Raw genomic sequence first — 12945 nt, 5'->3', positions numbered from 1 at the left:
TTGAATTCCTGAAACCTCCCAAGTAAAAATTACAGGCAACCATGTCACTGCCATGCTTGCCCTAAGTTGATTCTAATATTCTAGGAAATTCAAGGCCACATTGAAAAGAAAATGCAACATGATCTGATACATAAATGCTGGGGAAAATCAAAACAGGAAAATTGTCATGGAGTAAAAAAAAAAAAAAACCAAGCCTGGCCTGGAAGATGGTTCAACTTAGAAAGCGTAACGACTGGGGTTCAATTCCTGGACCCAGGAGATGGAAGGAGATACCCACCTCCTGAAAGTTGTCTTCTGACTGTCACACGTGTGATATCACTCATGTTCACCCACACATATGACACAATAAATTTTTTCTCAATTTTTTTAATACCTTTTTTTTTTTTAAGTAAGAATAAAACGGAACAGCCGGGTGGCACAAACATTTAATCCCAGCACTCGGGAGACAGGCAGATGGATCTCTATGAGTTCTAGGCCAGCCTGGTCTACAGAGAGTTCAAGGACAGCCAAGGCTTTATAGAGAAACCCTATCTCAAAAAAATAAAATAAAATGATAATAAAAAGGAACTGTGATATAATTTGTACGTGTTTGTTTGTACAAGGCCTTTGAGTTTGATCCAGAGCACAGTAAATAAATAAACCAAAATTAAATCAATAAATTAAGTAAAATGGAATGTTATACTGAAAAAAAATACCTTGTAGACATTAGTAAGATATAACAAAGAAGCTGGGCGGTGGTGGCGCACGCCTTTAATCCCAGCATTCGGGAGGCAGAGGCAGGCGGATCTTTGTGAGTTCAAGGCCAGCATGGTCTATAGAGCGAGACTCAGGAAAGGTGCAAAGCTACACAGAGAAACCCTGTCTCGAAAAAAAACAAAAAACAAACAAATAAAAAAACAACCAAGATATAACAAAGAAGACTGGAGAGACGGCCCAGTGGTTAGGAGCACTTGCTGCTCTCCCAGAGGTTCTGCATTCAATTTGAAGCACCCACATGGCAGTTCACAACTGTCTGTAACTCCAGCTCTAGGGGATCTGACACCTCACATAGACATACATGCAGGTCAAACACCCAATACACACAAAATAAAAGTTAAAATAAATTATTTTAAAAATAAACCGGGCGGCAGTGGTGCACACCTTTAATCCCAGCACTCGGGAGGCAGAGCCAGGCGGATCTGTGAGTTCAAGGCTCACCTGGTCTACAGAGGAAAATCCAGGACAGGCACCAAAACTACACAGAGAAACCCTGTCTCCAAAAACCAAAAAAAAAAAAAAGAAGAAGAAGAATTATTATGACCTAGAACCGAGGCTGGTCGCCATACACCTTTAATTCCTGCCCTCTGGAGGCAGAGGCAAGTGTATTTCTGGGTGATTGAGGCCAGCCTGGTCTACAGAGTGAGTCCCAGGACATCCAGGATTATACAGAAAAACCCTGTCTCAAGAAACCACACACGCCTGGCGGTGGTGGCGCACGCCTTTAATCCCAGCACTTGGGAGGCAGAGCCAGGCGGATCTCTGTGAGTTCGAGGCCAGCCTGGTCTACAGAGTGAGTTCCAGGAAAGGCGCAAAGATACACAGAGAAACCCTGTCTCAAAAAACCAAAAGAAAAAAAAAAAAAGAAACCACACACACACACACACACATACACACACACACACACACAACCTAGAACTAAGGTTTTGTTTTGTGTTTGGAGGTGTTTTGCTTTCCCTGGCTGGTCTGGAACTCACTACATAGCACAGGCTGGCCACAAACTCAAAAAGATCCACCACCTGCCTCTACCTCCCCAGTGGATTAAAACCAGGTACCACCAGTCTGGCAAATAACGCTAACTTAAATTAATTTTAAATTTTCCAGGCATGGTGGTGCATACCTTGATTGCAGAACTCCAGAGGCAAAGACAGGAAGATCTCTATGACTTTGAGTCTACCCTGGTCTTGAAAAAAAAAAAAAAAAAAACCAAAAACAAAAAGCTGTATCGCAGTAGGCAAAGGCAGGTGGGTCTCTGTGTTGTGATCAGCCTGATCTACATGCAGTTTCTGGCTAAAAAAAAAAAAATTCTTTTTTCATTGGAGAATTAAATTACCTTTTTTAATAGATAGAAGAGCCCGCTGATGACCCGTGTTCAATCTCCGGGCCCCACACTGTGGAAGATAAAAACTAATTCCCACAAATTGTCCTCTGACCTCCACACATGAGCCATGATGTGTCTTACACGGCCAAACAAAATAAATAAAGTGTAGTTAAAAAAAAAATTAAATTAAAAAACCCCTACTAAGGAAGCTGGAGAGATGGCTCAGTGGTTAGGAACACTGCTGCTCTTCCAGAGGTCCTGAGTTTGGTTCCCAGCAGCCACATGTCAGCTCACAATCACCTATAATTCTAGTTCTAGGAGACTGGACACTCCTTATCGCCTCTGTGGGCACCAGGCACACCTGTGGTGCACATACACGCAGGCAGACAAAACACTCAGCAAGTAAGAGTGGTTGTCACTAGTGACCTCCACAGCACATTGGGGATGGACAAAATGGAGTCCTCGAGGCTGTCCTCTGACCTCCACAAGCATGCTGTGAGAAGGGCATGGCCACACACATACATACAAAAATAGCCCGTGGTGCTGGCACGGCGCTTCATCGCAGCACTCAGAGGGCAGAGGCAGGGGGATCTCTGAGTTTGAGCCAGTGTGGTCTACAGAGCGAGATCTAGGATAGCCAGAGCTATGCAGAGAAACCCTGTTTTGAAAAAATCAAAAAATAAAAATGTCCTATTAAGGGGGCTGGAGAGATGGCTCAGCGGTTAAGAGCACAGACTACTCTTCCAGAGGTCCTGAGTTCAATTCCCAGCAACCACATGGTGGCTCACAACCATCTGTAATGAGATCTGGTGCCCTCTTCTGGCATGCAGTCATATATGCTATATACATAATAAATAAATAAATCTTTAAAAAAAATTTTTTAAAAATGTCCTATTAAGCATGGTAGATCTTTTCTGTAATTCTAAAATTTGTGAGGCAGAGAAAGAAGTTTTGCAAGTTCCAAGCCAGCCTGAGACACACCAAGACTATAAACTAATGAAATGAATAGAAACAATAGCCCTAGCAGAGGACAGATCATCATCTATATGTCATGTATTTATTATTATTATTCTGTGGGTATGTGTGTGCATGATGTACATGTGTAGGTGGGACAACTTTGTGGAGTCTGGGATATAGAGTGAAACTGAGGCCAGTTTGGGCAACTTAATGAGACCCTCACTCAAAACTAAAAGAAGTCTATGTGTCCAGTTCAGTTGTCGCACACCTGCCTTGGCAGGTGTAAGACCCTAGGTTCCATCCCTACTACTGAAAAAAAAAAGATAAATATTAAATATTTTCTCTCACATTTAGAATCTATATAAAAATATCTAGCCGGGTGGTGGTGGTGGTGGTGGTGGTGGTGGTGGTGGTGGTGGCGGCGGCGGCGGCGGCGGCGGCGGCGGCGGCGGCGGCGCACGCCTTTAATCCCAGCACTCGAGAGGCAGAGCCAGGCGGATCTCTGTGAGTTCGAAACCAGCCTGATCTACAGAGTGAGATCCAGGACAGGCACCAAAACTACACAGAGAAACCCTGTCTCAGAAAAAATAAATCTATGTATATACATAAAGGGGAGGCGTGGATTCTAAAGGGAGGAGGAGTAAAGAGGTCATGGATGAAACACAATGTGGCATTTTTTTCTCATAGAATCTAGATTCAACAGCATATGTACATATATATGGCATGAAAGCAAAAGAGAGATTCTTTGAGGAGAGGAGTGTCAGAGCAGGGGAGAAATGAGAGAAGGCGGTGGGCAGATATATTATGAGCAAGGTACAAAGATATATGTATTTGATATTCTAATTTAAAAAAAAGAAAAACTCCATGACAGGCTTGAGAACTTCCAGAAAGCTGAATATGGGAAGGTTCCTGGATGGTGGCCCCCCTGGACAGGACAAGGGTGCCCCAACCTAATACTCCAATTCCTCACCCCAGACATTTCTTCATCTGTATCCTTTGTAGTAACACCCTTAACAATAAACTGTAAACATATTTGCTAATTCTGTGGGCTGTCCTAACAAATTCACTGGACCCAAGGAGAGGCTGTACGAACCTGATTTCTAACTAGTTGGTCAGAAACATTGCTGAAACAATCAGGGACTTGACTTTGGCCCCTGAAGTGAGAAACAGGCAAATTGTGGGGACTGAGCCCACACCTGTGGGGTCTGCGCCCTCTCTAGGCAGATGACGTAAAAGGATGGAGTTAAAGGACTTCCCCTTAGTGTTAGTCCTTACTTAATCTTGTGTTCACATAGGTCTGTGTTTGTGTGTTCTTGTACTTTCAGTATGGAGTGGGTATGGAGGCCAGAGTCAATGCTAAAGGTCTTCTCCATCAATATCCACTTGCCTTTTTTCCCTTTTTTAAAAAAGTTTTGTGACAGCCGGGCGGTGGTGGCGCACGCCTTTAATCCCAGCACTCGGGAGGCAGAGCCAGGCGGATCTCTGTGAGTTCGAGGCCAGCCTGGGCTACCAAGTGAGTTCTAGGAAAGGCACAAAGCTACACAGAGAAACCCTGTCTTGAAAAACCAAAAAAAAAAAAAAAAAAAAAGTTTTGTTACATTTTATTTGTTGGGAGCAGGCATACCATTGCTCAACTATCAGGGTCCTGGAGATCCAACTTAGGCCTTCAGACTGAGTCATCTCATCAGTATCTCTACCTTTTTTTGTTGTTGATTTGGGGGTTTTCTAGGGGGGGGTTGTTTGTTTTTCGAAACAGGGTGTCTCTGTGTAGCCCTGGCTGTCCTGTAGACCAGGCTGGTCTCGAACTCACTGAGATCTGCAAGTGCTGGGATTAAAGCTGCGTGCCACCACTGCCCGTTGGGCATGTTGTTGTTTTTATGTTACAGAATCTGCTGTATCTCAGCCTGGCTTGAAACTTGGAGCCTCCCGCCTCAGGACCTAGGACTACAGGTATGCATCATCATGTTCTTTGAAGCAGGGCCTCATATAGCCCAACACTGTATAGTCAAAGCTGGCCTTGAATGCCTGAGACTCTTTTTTTTTGGTTTTTCGAAACAGGGTTTCTCTGTGTAATCCTGAATCTCACTCTGTAGTCCAGGCTGGCCTTGAACTCACAGAGATCCTCCCGGCTCTGCCTCCCGAGTGCTGGGATTAAAGGCGAGCGCCACTGTTGCCCGGCAACGCCTGAGATTCTTGCTTTCATCTCCCCAGTGCTGTGGTTATAGGTGTGCCCCTGGGTCGGCCTTGGTTTGGAGGTTTTGTTTTGTCTCAGATTATTTATCTTACATATATGAATGTTTTGCCTGCATATACCTATGTGCATCACATGTATGTCTGGTGCCCTTCGGAGGTCAGGATCACCTGGAACCATTTAGGTACTGAGAACCAAACCTTGGTCTTTTGCAAGAGCAACAAGCGTTCTTAACTGCTGAACCTCTCTCTAGCCCCTCGGTTTTTGTTTAGTAAGACAAAGTTGCATCTGTAGCTCAGACTCACCTAGAACTTGCTGTGGAGACCAGGTTGGCCTCTAACTCATGGCAATCCTCCTACCTCATCTTTCTGAGTTCTGGGATTGCAGGTATGAGCCACCATGTCTGGCTTGAGGTTGGTTGTGGGATTTCTGTTGTTTAAGTGATTTTTAATTTATACATTTAACCCCTGTGAGCGCCATTCACAGGCACCTGTCCCCTTAAGGTTTGAACTATTCTGTGTTCGTTCACTATCAATACATTAGAAGGGGGGGGGGGTACGAATGCGAACAACAGGCTTGGAGAACTAAGTAGTCAGTTCCAGCTTTAAAAGAATTTATTTTAAACTTATGTGTCTGCAGCACGAGCATGAATCCAGATGAAAGCATCAGATCCCCTGGATGTGGGTGATTTTTAATTTTCATGTTGGAAATTTTGGGTTGCCACATTTTAACTCTGTAAAGATCAATAAAGTGATTCTCGGCCAAAAAAAAAAAAAAAAAAAAAAATTTATACATTTAAGCCGGGCGGTGATGGCGCACGCCTTTAATCCCAGCACTCGGGAGGCAGAGGCAGGAGGATCTCTGTGAGTTGGAGGCCAGCCTGGGCTACAGAGTGAGTTCCAGGAAAGGCGCAAAGCTACACAGAGAAACCCTGTCTCGGAAAAAAAAAAAAATTAAAATTAAAATTAAAAAAATTTATACATTTAACTTCATGCGTATTTTGCCTGAACATATGTATACGCACCATGTGTGTGCCTTGTGCCCAGGTAGACGAGAAATAAATGGAGGATCCCCAGGAACTGGAGCTATAGATGGCTGTAAAGCACCATGTGGGTCCTGGGAACTAAAACCTGATCTTCCAGAAAAGCATAAACTGCGTTTAGCTGCTGAGCCATTTTCTGCTCTCTTTAGATTTCTCTTTGTTGCTGTTGTTGTTCTCATTTTATTGGAGGACTGGGAATCAAACCCCAGGTCTTCCCAAAGCTAGGCAGCTGCTCTACCTAGCCCCAGCTAGATTTTTTATCCTCCCCCCGCCCCCCTAGAGACAGGGTTTCTCTGTGTAGCTTTGCACCTTTCCTGGAACTCACTCTGTAGACCAGGCTGGCCTCAAACTCTGCCTGGCTCGGCTCTGCCTCCCAAGTGCTGGGATTAAAGGTGTGGGCCGCCACTGCCCCGCGATTTTTTTTAAAACCCAGGGCCTTGCACATTTTAAGCAAGCACTCCAGCACTGAGCTACAGCTATAGTTCATTTAAAAATCTTTTTGTTTGTTTGTTTTTGTTTTTTGATACAGTGTTTCTCTTGTGTATCCCTGGCTGTTCTGGAACTTGCTCTGTAGACCAGGCTGGCCTCCAACTCAGGGATCTATAGTTGGAGTTTCTTTGGAACACCAGCTCCCAAATAATGACATGGAGACTTTTTATTAATTGTGAAAGCTTGGCCTTAGTTTAGGCTTGTACCCGACTAGCTCTTTTTTTTTTTTTTTTTAATGTAATTTTGCTTTAAAAAAAAAAAAAAGAGGGCTGGGGAGATGCCTCAGTGGTTAAGAACATTGGATGCTCTTCCTGAGTTCAATTCCCAGCAACCACATGGTGGCTCACAACCATCTATAATGTGATGTGATGCCCTCTGGTGACATTTAGGCATACATGCAGATAGAGCACTCATACCTAAAAAACAAAACAAAAAAAAACATAAATAAAATAAATTAAAAAAAGAAAAGAAAAGAAAAGATTTATCTAGGTCAGGCAGCGGTGGCACACACCTTTAATCCCAACACTCAGTAGGCAGAGCCGAGCCAGGCAGAGTTTGAGGCCAGCCTGGTCTGCAGAGCGAGATCCAGAACCAGCACCAAAACTACACAGAGAAACCCTGTCTCCAGAAACCAAAATAAATAAATTAATTAGGCCGGGCGGTGGTGGCGCACGCCTTTAATCCCAGCACTCGGGAGGCAGAGCCAGGTGGATCTCTGTGAGTTCGAGGCCAGCCTGGGCTACCAAGTGAGTTCCAGGAAAGGCACAAAGCTACACAGAGAAACCCTGTCTCGAAAAACAAAACAAAACAAAATAAATAAATAAATTAATTAATTAATTAATTAAATTTTAAAAATAAAAAAAAAGATTTATCTATTATATATACAGTGTTCTGCCTGCATGTATTGCTGCATGCCAGAAGAGGGCACCAGATCTCATTACAGATGGTTGTGAGCCTCCATATGGTTTCTGGGAATTGAATTCAGGACTACTGAAACAGCAGACCGTGCTCTTCACCTCTGAGCCATCTCTCCAGCCCCCCAACTAGCTCTTAAAACTTAAATTAGCCGGGCGGTGGTGGCGCACGCCTTTAATCCCAGCACTCGGGAGGCAGAGCCAGGCGGATCTCTGTGAGTTCGAGGCCAGCCTGGACTACCAAGTGAGTTCCAGGAAAGGCGCAAAGCTACACAGAGAAACCCTGTCTCGAAAAACCAAAAAAAAAAAAAAACTTAAATTAACTCATTTACATTAATCTACATTCTGCCATGTGGCTTGTTACTGTTGTGGAATATTAATTTAAGATGTGTTACATTTGTTTATGCTGTGGAACATTTGCTTAATGATGCAAAGATGTGTTGCATTCTATATGTTGCATTTGTTTTAACTCTGTGAAGCTGTGTTACTGTGCCTGTCTAAAATACCTGATTGGTCTGATAAAGAGCTGAACGGCCAATACCAAGGCAGGAAAAAGGACAGGCGGGGCTGGCAGGCAGAGAGGATAGATAAGAGGAGAAATCTGGCTGGGCGGTGGTGGCGCACGCCTTTAATCCCAGCACTCGGGAGGCAGAGCCAGGCGGATCTCTGTGAGTTCGAGGCCAGCCTGGGCTACCACCAAGTGAGTTCCAGGAAAGGCGCAAAGCTACACAGAGAAACCCTGTCTCGAAAAACCAAAAAAAAAAAAAAAAAAAAAAAAAAAAAAGAGGAGAAATCTGGGGAGAGAGAGAGAGATCTAGGAGTGAGAGAAGGAGGAGGACTCCAGGGGCCAGTCACCCAGCTACACAGCCAGCCATGGAGTAAGAAGTAAAGAAAGGCATATAGGCTAAAGATAAAGGCCCAGAGGCAAAAGGTAGACAGGATAATTTAAGTTAAGAAAAGCTGGCTAGAAATAAGCCAAGCTAAGGCCAGGCATTTATAAGTAAGAATAAGCCTCCCTGTGATTTATTTGGGAGCTAGGTGGCAGACCAAAAAGAGTAAACAAACAAACAAACAAACAAAAAAACCCAACACTTTACGTCTGACTTCCCCCTAGTCTAGCTGACAAATCTAGAGTGCCTCAGATTCTTTCCAGAGTTCTTTTCTGTATCTGGAAGTCCTGCCTATCCTCCCCTGCCTACCTATTGCCATTCAGCTCTTTATTAAACCAATCAATAGTTGCCTTAAGCAGATGGGGTAAAAAAGAGACACCTCTTCACACAGTGTGATCAAATATCCTGCAATGGGGGTCTGCCTGCCTGGGCCTCCCGAATGCTGGGATCAGAGGCCTGTGGCGCTCCACATCTTTTCCTTTCCTTTTTTTTCCCCCCTTGGTTTTTCAAGATAGGGTTTCTCTGTGTAACCTTCAAATCTTTTGAGACAGGATCTCCCCAAATCTTGAAGAATTCTCAAATCTTCTGCCTCAGCCTTCTGAGTATCTGGGATTACAGACCTGCATTATCAGGCTCAATTCCAGATAAGTTTTTTTTAAAATTTATTTTTAAACTTATTTATTATGTGTATGGGCGTTTTGCTTGTATGTATGTCTGTGCACCATGTATATTCAGTGCCCACAGACTACTAGAGTGAGCCATGGCACCCTTGTGCCCCTATACACAAATAAATAAATTAATGTAAAAAATAAAAAAGGAACGGAGGATGAGGAATGCAGCTTAGGTGGTAGGTAGAATGCTTTCCTAGCATGCATGAGCCCCATGTTCCAACCCCAACACATCTATGAAATGGGCGTGGTTATCTCAGCACTCTAGCAGTACAGGCAGAGGATAAGAGATGCAAGGTCATTCTTGGCTACACAGGGAGTTGGAGGCCAGCCTGGGCTAGAGACTATTCAAAACAACAAAACAAAAAAATGACACACTTTTTTTTTTTTTTTTGGTTTTTCGAGACAAGGTTTCCCTGTGTAGCTTTGCGCCTTTCCTGGGACTCACTTGGTAGCCCAGGCTGGCCTCGAACTCACAGAGATCCGCCTGGCTCTGCCTCCTGAGTGCTGGGATTAAAGGTGTGCGCCACCACCGCCCGGCCTAAATGACACACTTTTAATCGCAGCACTCTCGAGGTAGAGACAGTGAATCTCTGTAAGTTCTAGGCCAGACTGGTGATCTGCACAGTGAGTTCCAGGCCAGCCAGAGCTACACAGTGTAGACCCTATCTAAAAAGAAGAAAAGCCCAGCAGTGATGGTGCACACCTTGAATCCCAGCACTCGGGAGGCAGAGGCAGGTGAATCTCTGTGAGTTCGAGGCCAGCCTGGTCTACAGAGCAAGATCCAGGACAGGCTCCAAAGCTACAGAGAGAAACCCTGTCTCGAAAAACAAAAACAAAACAAAACAAACAAACAAACAAAAAAACCATGAGAGAAAGCCAGACAGTGGTGCACGCCTGTAATCCCAGCACTCGGGAGGCAGAGGCAGGGAGATCTCTATGAGTTCAAAGCCAGCCTGATCTACAAAGCAAGTTCCAGGAAAGGCACAAAGCTACACAGAGAAACCCTGTCTCGAAAAACAAAACAAAACAACAAACAAACAAAAAAAAAAAGAGAGAGAGAGAAATAGCCTGTTTCCTTTATTGTTCCCAGAGTTTTAAAGATTTGCTTTGGTTTTTTTAATCTTACTTTAGTGTCAAACTAGTAATAAAAAGATTTTTTTTTTAATTTGATTTTTGATGAGACAGATCTCACTTTTCTAGGTGGGCCCTGAAGGAATTTTCCTGTTTCGGCCTCCCCAGTACCATGCCGTCATACCTACCCAGCTGAGGTTGATCGGTTTAGGTGAGGCAATTGCTTCTTCCCAGTGCTCCTTGAAATGCTGACAGCAACAGCCAGTCTGTAGTCTATGGCACATGAGTCCTAAAAGAACTTTGGGTTCCAAAGATGATGACAAGCTTGATATGCCATTCCTATACCCTCTTGTTCTTTTTTTAAAAAAAATTATGTGCACTAGTGTTTGGCCTACGTGTATGTCTGTGTGAGGATGCCAAGTCCCCTGGAACCGGAGTTACAGACAGTTGTGAGCTGCCATGTGGGTGCTGGGAATTGAACCCGGGTCCTCTGGAGAGCAGCCAGTGCTTTTAACGGCAGATCCACCTCTCTAGCCCCTTGTTCTCTTTTTAAAATCACAGGCAAGAGCGAAGCTAGGGTCTCCTGTGGCCGTGGGGCCTGAGCAGTCCTGGCTCTCTGGCTGTCCCAACCCCATCAGAGCAGTATTCTCCACCTGAAAACAAAAGAAGGATTTCTCCCCAACACCACACCAGGGAAGCCACGTATTTTATTTGTCATTCTCAACAAGACTGGTCCCTTGCTTCCACTCTTTCTACGCCTCAGGAGGCCTTTGGGGTAGTGTCTGTCTGGGTCCCTGTCTGTGAATACAGTCTTAGGGAAACCTGATACGGTGATCCCAACGAGTGGGCAGTAGAGAGAACTCCCCTGGGGCTGACGTCAGCATCCTGCCATCTCCTTCATTGCCTCTTCTTCAAATCGAAAGGAGCGCCAGCCTTCTGCTTCAGTCAGATCTTGAGCTCCCAGAGACTTGTACAAGTCCATGGCCTTCTTGTTCCAGTCCAGAACTGCCAGGCGGAACTGGGAGCACCCCTTCTGCAGGGCAACCTGTGGGAGGGAGAAGACACTGCTGACTGCCCTGGGCTCTAAAAAGAAGAATTGACCGGTGGCGGCGGCGGCGCACACCTTTAATCTCAGCACATGGGAGGCAGAGGCAGGCGGATCTCTGAGTTCAAGGACAGCCTGGTCTAAGAGCAAGTTCCAGGACAGCAGGGCCACACAGAGAACCCTGTCTCGAAACACCAAAAGAAAAAAAAAAAAAAAAAAAAAAAAGAATTTCTCTCATCTCCTCATTCAACCTCAGGAACCCCAAACCTTCCAGGAGGGTTTGTTTGGCTGATTGGTTGGTTTTTGTTTTTGTTTTCTGGCCGGGGAGACGGGGTGGGGTGGGGTGAGGGTGGGGTGGGGTGGGGAGGTGGGGGATGGAGGGGTCGAGGGGGGGCTCGGGCGGGGACTAGTTTCTAACCCCCACCCCTTTGCTCACCTCAGCCACCTTTTTGATTATTTTGGTACCAATCCCTTGACCTGTAGTGGAAAAAGGGGGAGTTGAAGGGGTATGAGAGGAAACCATAGACTGATATTAGGGGGCAGGGAAGGGGATGGGTCTAAGGATTGCTCAGTGGGCTTGTGGGTACTTCGTGTCCACCCTTAGCCTCTGCCAGCAGTACCCCGATATTGCGGCATCACATAGATGTCTTCCAGATAAATGTTTCGTCCCTTCCATGTGCTGTAGCTGAAGTAGTATAGCCCGTAGCCCACCACACGGGGCCCTGAAAATGAGAGGGAAGGTTAAGGCCTCTGGGAGGAAAAACTGAGGATGCCTGGAGGGTCCCTTACCTTGGAGCTCCCCAGACTCTGGAACAACCTCTGCCACCAAACAGTGAAAGAAAGGGTTCTCTCCAAAGCCATCTGCTCTCAGGACTGTAGAGATTGGGGTGTGACAAGGGCAGAGACAGCGGGAGGAGGGGGAGGGAAGGAGGGGGGCGGATTAATGTCCAGTCCTGTAGTTAGTTACTGCCTTTTCTCCCCCCCCCCCCCCCCCCAGGACCCAGCTGCAAAGCCCCACCTTCTTCACTAATCTTCACCTGATGGGACAGTTGCTCGTACTTGGCCAGTTCCTACAATGGGAGAACCAAGACATCGTTAGGGTAGGAAGGCCCTGCCACTCGGAGAGCAGGGTCCAAAGGTACACCCCCCTGTCTACCCCCCCCCCCCCCCCGCTCCGACCACGCCGCTCCCAGCCCCAAGGCACTCGGTTTTCCAGCCCGCAGGCTTCACCCGTATCATCCTCAGAATGTCTGCACAATCTCTCTCCCTGGCCTCTCGGATCCGTGTGGAAGCCATCCAGATCGTCACTGTCAAAAATCAAAGATCAAAGAGTCTCCACTTCCGTTCTTCAGGACCGCAGAAAGAGCCTACAGCTCAGGTCTCAAAGAGCTGGAAATGAGGGGCAAAAGAAATGCTAGGAGCTCCCAGACAGGCTTCGGGCACCAGCGGATCTCAGCCAGGAGCGTGGATCGGCTTGATGGTCTCTTCTCCTAGGAAAGGCCTTAAATGCTGCACCCCGCCCTCCAGCCAATCAGCTTCTGGTTAAGACCATTTTCCCCACCCCACCCCCGGCCCCGCCTCGCCCCGCGGCTCCCGTG

The 12945-nt window shown here is 46.0% G+C and overlaps 1 protein-coding gene across 2 annotated transcripts; it reads right to left on the bottom strand.

The window, feature by feature from the left end:
• Window positions 1-10991: 10991 nt before the first annotated feature.
• Sat2 (spermidine/spermine N1-acetyltransferase family member 2) lies at window positions 10992-12827 on the bottom strand. Of its 2 annotated transcripts, XM_059269450.1 has the most exons (6): window positions 12578-12827; window positions 12366-12417; window positions 12137-12220; window positions 11968-12069; window positions 11784-11824; window positions 10992-11347 (listed from the first exon to the last, which is right to left on the bottom strand). In XM_059269450.1, the coding sequence occupies exons 1-6, from the start codon at window positions 12641-12643 to the stop codon at window positions 11180-11182; spliced, it is 513 nt and encodes a 170-aa protein (XP_059125433.1). In that variant the 5' UTR covers window positions 12644-12827; the 3' UTR covers window positions 10992-11179. The 2 variants fall into 2 exon arrangements, with proteins under 2 accessions (XP_059125433.1, XP_059125434.1); XM_059269451.1 differs by lacking the exon at window positions 11968-12069.
• Between the last annotated feature and the right edge of the window lie 118 nt (window positions 12828-12945).

The sequence above is a fragment of the Peromyscus eremicus genome, chromosome 8a, assembly GCF_949786415.1.
Source record: "Peromyscus eremicus chromosome 8a, PerEre_H2_v1, whole genome shotgun sequence".
Taxonomy (NCBI): domain Eukaryota; kingdom Metazoa; phylum Chordata; class Mammalia; order Rodentia; family Cricetidae; genus Peromyscus; species Peromyscus eremicus.
This window is presented reverse-complemented; position numbering and strand designations above follow the sequence as displayed.

Excerpts from the sequence above, each read along its gene's own strand:
- Sat2 (XM_059269450.1), bottom strand. The coding sequence starts at position 12,643 with ATGGCTTCCACACGGATCCGAGAGGCCAGGGAGAGAGATTGTGCAGAC. Across the intron at positions 12,418-12,577 it reads ACATTCTGAGGATGATACGG|GAACTGGCCAAGTACGAGCA; the intron begins GTGAAGCCTGCG and ends CTCCCATTGTAG. Across the intron at positions 11,348-11,783 it reads TAATCAAAAAGGTGGCTGAG|GTTGCCCTGCAGAAGGGGTG; the intron begins GTGAGCAAAGGG and ends TCCCTCCCACAG.